The sequence below is a fragment of the Antrostomus carolinensis genome, unplaced genomic scaffold (assembly GCF_000700745.2).
Source record: "Antrostomus carolinensis isolate BGI_N321 unplaced genomic scaffold, ASM70074v2 scaffold10797, whole genome shotgun sequence".
Lineage (NCBI taxonomy): Eukaryota > Metazoa > Chordata > Aves > Caprimulgiformes > Caprimulgidae > Antrostomus > Antrostomus carolinensis.
Genome location: NW_010326642.1, coordinates 34,524 through 40,553, shown reverse-complemented (window position 1 = coordinate 40,553; position 6,030 = coordinate 34,524). Strand labels below are relative to the sequence as shown.

Here is a 6,030-nt window from a genome sequence, read left to right as displayed (position 1 = left end):
TCTTCAATATAAGAGGTAAAATGGATCATTTTTAATGGAACTGTGCTTCCTAGAGGCACAGATAATAAACTGGACCCTGGTTACTCTATTATCATCAAGTTTCTTGGAAGAAAAAGAGCACCGAGCAAGTCCGTGACTCCATGACAAAATGAAGGCTTTAAAAATTATTTTCTACACACAGAATTAGATCTCGTTTTCCCTTTGTGTGTTATATTTTCAGTTTATAATAAGAATGAAGCTTCCAAGGTAGTTATATTCAGATAGTTAAAATAGGCTCTTCCCTTCCTTCTTCCTTGAAAAATGACAGAAACAAAACACTTAATGGGATTCCTCTCTGTCTGAATTGTTTCCAAGCTAGAGTTTACTGTCTAGAAAGAGAAGATTTCAGGGCAGAGTGAAAGAACAGCCTGGATCAAACAATTTGATGCACCTCGCTAAAATCCTCTCTAAAAAAAGCCAAGAAAAACTGAACTTTATTATTCTTAATCTGAGAATCATAGAATGGTTTGGGTTGGAAGGGACCTTAAAGATCATCTAGTTCCAACCCCCCTGCCATCAGCAGGGACACATTCTACTGGATCAGGTTGCTCAAAGCCTCATCCAGCCTGGCCTTGAACACTTCCAGGGAGGAGCATCTACAACTTCCTTGGACCATCTGTGTCTGACCACCCTCACAGTAAAGAATTTCTTCCTAATATCTAATCTAAACCCACCCTCTCCCAGTTTAAACCCCTTACCCCTTGTTCTGTCACTACCTGCCTTTGTAAAAAGTCCCTCCCCAGACTACCTTAGGCCCCTTCAGGCACTGGAAGGTAGCTAGAAGGTCTCCCTCGAGCCTTCTCTTCTCCCGGCTGAACAGCCCCAACTCTCTCAGCCTGTCCTCATAGGAGAGATGCTCCAGCCCTCTGATCATCCTTGTGGCTCTCCTCTGGATTCTTCACTCAAAACTAGTATCTTTGTTTGTTATAACTAGATGTTCTTTGATAAGGATGTTATTATTTGCTGCTATGGATTACGGATTTATAATGTCCTTAAGTATGTAGCTTTGCTATAAATGTTTTTTAATATAAGCTTCACCTATACTGCCATGTTACGCATAAGTTCAGCTCCTCAAGACATGCTAATTTGCACTTAGATTCCATTCTGGATCAAGTTAAATAGTGTACATGGCAGGGACATCCAATTGTAGCTTAGGTACTGATGCCAGGGCCAAAACTCTACATGTAATATCATATATTTTAAAAACCCCATAATAAGGATGTATTTTTCAGAAAAAAATAGAAAAAATATAAATGGAATATAAACAGGAAGTTTGTTGTTGGCATGTTTTCCCTGCAGCATTCAAATGCCTATTTTTTTTCCATTAAAGAGCTTTACAATTACAGGAAATGACAGTAGAGCTAATTAAGACTTGCTGCAAAAGGTGATCAAGATCAGGCAGTGGTAAAGAAAATTCATCACCATGGAAGTTTTTAGTTTCACTGTTATTGCCTAAAGCTGCTGAGGACATAGCGGTAAAATGGCTGGAATCTTTTTGCTTATCTATTCCAACTGATAAGCAGCTGAAGTCATTCTGATGGACTCATTTGTTATGCACAGGTAGCTCCAAAACACTAATCACTTCCCAGATTTTAAAAGATACGGTCCTTGCCTTCAGAAACTAATTGACTGAAAGTAAATACTTCAGTCGAGAACTTGCTAATCTCCACTGAATTGGAAACTAAGCCAAATTTCTGATCAAAACTTCAATTCCTTTTTGTCTCTTTGACACTACAAGATGCAAATTTTGGTATTGTCACTTCAGCTGCCAAATCCCCTTAAGGTGTTTGGTAATAATTTATCGTAGAATCATAGAATGGTTTGGGTTGCAAGGGACCTTAAAGATCATCTAGTTCCAACCTCCGATTTGACATAGTACATGCTGACATCCTTGTGGATGCTTATTATTTTGCACATGTGATTCTTCTTAAGGAAAAATGACATATGAAAACTCCCATCGTGACAGATGTATTTATTTAAATGTACTTAAGCAAAAGTAATGAAATATTTTAAAACAAATCTGTTGAGGGTTACAAGTATCAGCTTTTACATACAATTCACATGGCTTTCAATAAGGGCACAGGATAACATTCTTCATATATCAGTAAGGTTAGAAGACTGCCAGTGTTGCAAGGGATTTGTTTCCTTAAAACCCTGATTCATTTGCACTTGCTTCATCCACAAATTCTAAAACAGGGGGAATCTGACCTCCTTCCCCAAATCTGATGCTGTTGCCTCTGTTTGTGTTAACATACTTGTGTATCATGCTGTAATACGGCTCTTGCGAACTGAAGGTATACAAGAATGAAATCTTCCGCCAGTCTTCGTTGCTGGGAGTCTGAAACGGTACTGGGTCAGTGGCTTCAAAAAAGCAATTTGTATTTATTTCTGCCAGCCTTGTTGCATGCTCTTTAGCCTTGATCTCAAAGAGCTCCTGTTCCTTTTTCGAGTAAATTTTCCAGAACTTGAGCTGAAGATAGCTAACTGGGGAGTAACAGCGGCTGAAACATGTTGCAATCAGTGCCAGAATCATGATGCTGGCTATCAGGAACCAACCTAGCAGCTTGGAAAAGAGATAGATGGGTTAACAGTGGTTTTGCACGCTCATTTGTAGGAGTATAGAACTTAACATTAAAGCAGACATGAAAACTGTAAGTGAAGATACCCTGGAGTGCCTGTAACAGTCTGCTCACTGTGGAAAGAGAGGATCCCATGCACACAATTCAGCCAGCCTTACAGAGCTTCACACCCCTGAGCTGATCTTGTTGGATTGAGGATGAATAACAAAAAAAGAGAAGGCAGAGTGAAGTTCTTTCCTCAGTTATATCCAGCTTTTTTAAATTTAAAGGCAAGACACTGACCAGCAGTTTCTGCAGCTGGGGTCAGATTTACAGTACAGAGGGTGCAGAATCACCCTGTCCACCTCTGGTGCTGCAAACGAGACCTCCTCCTGACTATGTTTTATTTGCTCTTGGAAAGTACCTCCTCACACTGATGTCTGAGCTTGCAGAAAGTAGCCAGTTGCCACAGCACAGAGGGAAAGTTCTGTCTTGTATGTTTTGTAGGCAGGACCCCGACCTAACTATCAAATATGGGCATTCATCCTTGCTTTTATACATTATTTTAACTTCTCTAGATAAGTCTCAGAGGCCCCACCTAAAGCAGGTGTCCCAGTAGATGCTGGTCCCTCCCTCCAGTACCTAGTAGTACTCCACTGGAAGCTCTGGGTAGAGATCTCACTGCATAAGTCTCAGAGGCCCCACCTAAAGCAGGTGTCCTAGTAGATGCTGGTCCCTCCAGTACCTAGTAGTACTCCGCTGGAAGCTCTGGGTAGAGATCTCACTGCATCCCTTTTCACCTCAGGCTGATTTTTTTTTGTTTTCCAAATGAAAAACATTGAGTGCTAAAGAAAAATGAGTTTGTGTTCCTTTTGATTCTTAATTTTCTTGAAAGTAGATCCAATATTAAAAATAATAGTCAATAATAAAACCTCCTCACATTTTTTCCTGGTTTTGATTGACTGGTTTGTTTCTTTTAGATTTCATTGCAATACCAGTAACAGTCAGTCTTCCTTGATTTTGCTCCTTCCTTACCCTATCTGAATTGAATGGTATAGAGTTTGCCCCTTTTCAGCCTTTTTCTTGGAGGAGCAGGATGCTAAATATTTAAGAAAGTTAAACACTTTTTTTGTTGTTGTTTAATAAGCATCTGTACTAAACACAAATTTATAAAAACCTAAGTAATTATAATCTCTCATAAACTTAACTCCATTAACCAGCCTTAATGTTTTCCTGAGAAAAAGTGATAAAACTTGATTTTTCTACTGGAGTTAAGACAAAGAACAAACAAATCTAGAAAAAAAATGGAGTGCTGCCAGAATTTGTGGGTTTCAGTTTCACTCACAAGTGCTATTTTTTTGATCATGCAGTTTGCCTGCAGCACAAGAACACTTTAACAAGGCAGATACATATTTTAACTAGAATATTCTACATATTCCTACATATTCCTCTAGAATACAAGTGTGAAATTAATAATCAGTTCAAGCATCGAGATTTATAGTCAAACAAATTGCCCTTATTGGTTTTACTTGCCAGTTCTCTGTTGCAAAGAGACATCAGCTTCGTCTCTATTTGTGACTCAGCTTCCCCTCAGCTTATGCGTACTTACAAAAGTTTGAGGTATTTAGAGCAGTAAAAGTGGAAAAAGAGAAGAACTCTCACCATGCCTCAGTTAAATGAGAAGAAAACTTGCTGTGGGAAGCCCTAGTCTCTAGGCTGGTTCCCTGCCCAGCTTTGAAGGAGGTTTTGTCAATAGCAGTGCCGAACAACTGCCATGCAAACAAGCAAAACCAGAAAATAGCACAAATATATGCTAATTACCTTCCTGTTAGCATTTTTTTTGCTGATGAATTTTTGCTAATCGTGTACTCTTGGTAACCACACAGCGTGAGAGAGAAGGACTGTTTACTGTCCCCAGCAGGCACCACTATAATTGCACAGCCAGGGTTGGAGATCACAAAGAGAAGAGCAGCAAGGCTTTACCTGGGACTGTGCCTGGAGGCTGAGGAGTTCACCCGGAATCCTCCCCAATAACTTCTCGTCGCAGGGTATTTTGACCAGCAGCTCGTGGCACTCTTGTCCTTTATCTTTACACACGAAGTTCTTCACCAGGCCATTCCCGCTGGCCGCGCACTCGTAGAAGCTGGCTCTGAGCAGAGCCACCGCGATCCAGGTGAAGGGGGCCACCAAGGCTCTGGCTGTCACCGGCAGCAGCGCGAGGCAGTAGCGGGCACAGGTTCTCCAGGGGCTGCAGCTGCAGCGCTTCTCCGGAGGGCAGCTGCCCGTCAGCAGGCGCCACGTCCTGGCGTTCAACATGTAGCCAAGCAGAAAGAGGATGAAGGCAGGCACTATGAGGAAGACGGAGCCATACAGCATGTTGCTAGAATTGCAGGGACACTTGAAGACCACAGAAGAGAAGATGTGCTCACTGGCAGCTGTCAGCAGGGACACAATGCTGTAACCCAGAACAGTCTGGTGGCGGATGCAGAAATCCAGTGCCTCACGTAACTTGTCCATTTTCTGCCTCCTGTAACTTCGAGGAGAGTGAAATCTCAGCCAGAAAAAGAAAAGAGAAACAGAAGTGCCTAAAGCTCCCACAGCTTAGAGAAGCTTGCAGAGATTTCACTTTCCCTTTGGGATGCTGATGCAGTGAGATGTAGAAGCAGCTCTCCTTAGAGGAAACAGAAGACCATGGGCCACTGCACAATGTCAAGGTCAAATGGAGAACACAGTGGAAACCCACCCCAGTAATCAACATCAAAACAGCAAAGATCTATCTTTCTTTCTCTAAAAACAGTATGTATTTGTCTACATATGTCCGCATTGTAACTAGCAGTGGCTTAAACTTCATCATCTTTTAAGTGAAAAATTTTTGAGTGAGGCAACAGATTCAAAGTGTGAATAAAATGTGAGAAAACCACACAGAACTATGTACAGTTTTTTGTCCTGCCTTATTATTAACAATACAAACAATACAATATGCTTGTTCTGTTATGGAAGAAAATTAAACTATAATGATGTTAATTTTTCAAGGTAATTGATTAATCTTTTTAAAGTAGTTAGAGCAAATTAGCTAGTACACACCCAGCAAGTGGTTTCCACTGAAGCTCCAGTCACAGCAGTACCACTTGTCAGGAATTAGACTTTGGACTCCCTCCTCCATAGCAGGGAGCAGCAGCTTTGTAGCCCAGAAAAAACCCACCCCTAAACCAACAGAAACTAAGCAGATGGCATGAAGTGGAAAAATGATGGAAAAGACTTGCATAATGAAGAAAAATATCTGGAAGTGATTCCAGGGCTTGGAAAACTGAGCTGCCTCTGAAAAAGTTTGCTGCTTGAATTCGTAGGTTTCATTCACACCCTGAGGTAGCTGGACCAGGTTCCTAGCTAAGGTTTGTCTTGTCTAAATCTAGATGAGGTAAACTGGTGCTCA

General features: G+C 41.1%; 1 protein-coding gene across 1 annotated transcript; it reads right to left on the bottom strand.

Annotated features, from left to right (window-relative positions):
• Positions 1–2,185: 2,185 nt before the first annotated feature.
• Positions 2,186–5,114, bottom strand: CALHM6 (calcium homeostasis modulator family member 6). Its single transcript, XM_010171645.1, has 2 exons — positions 4,581–5,114; positions 2,186–2,602 (listed from the first exon to the last, which is right to left on the bottom strand). Exons 1-2 carry the CDS (start codon positions 5,112–5,114, stop codon positions 2,186–2,188), a joined length of 951 nt encoding a protein of 316 aa, XP_010169947.1.
• Positions 5,115–6,030: the final 916 nt, after the last annotated feature.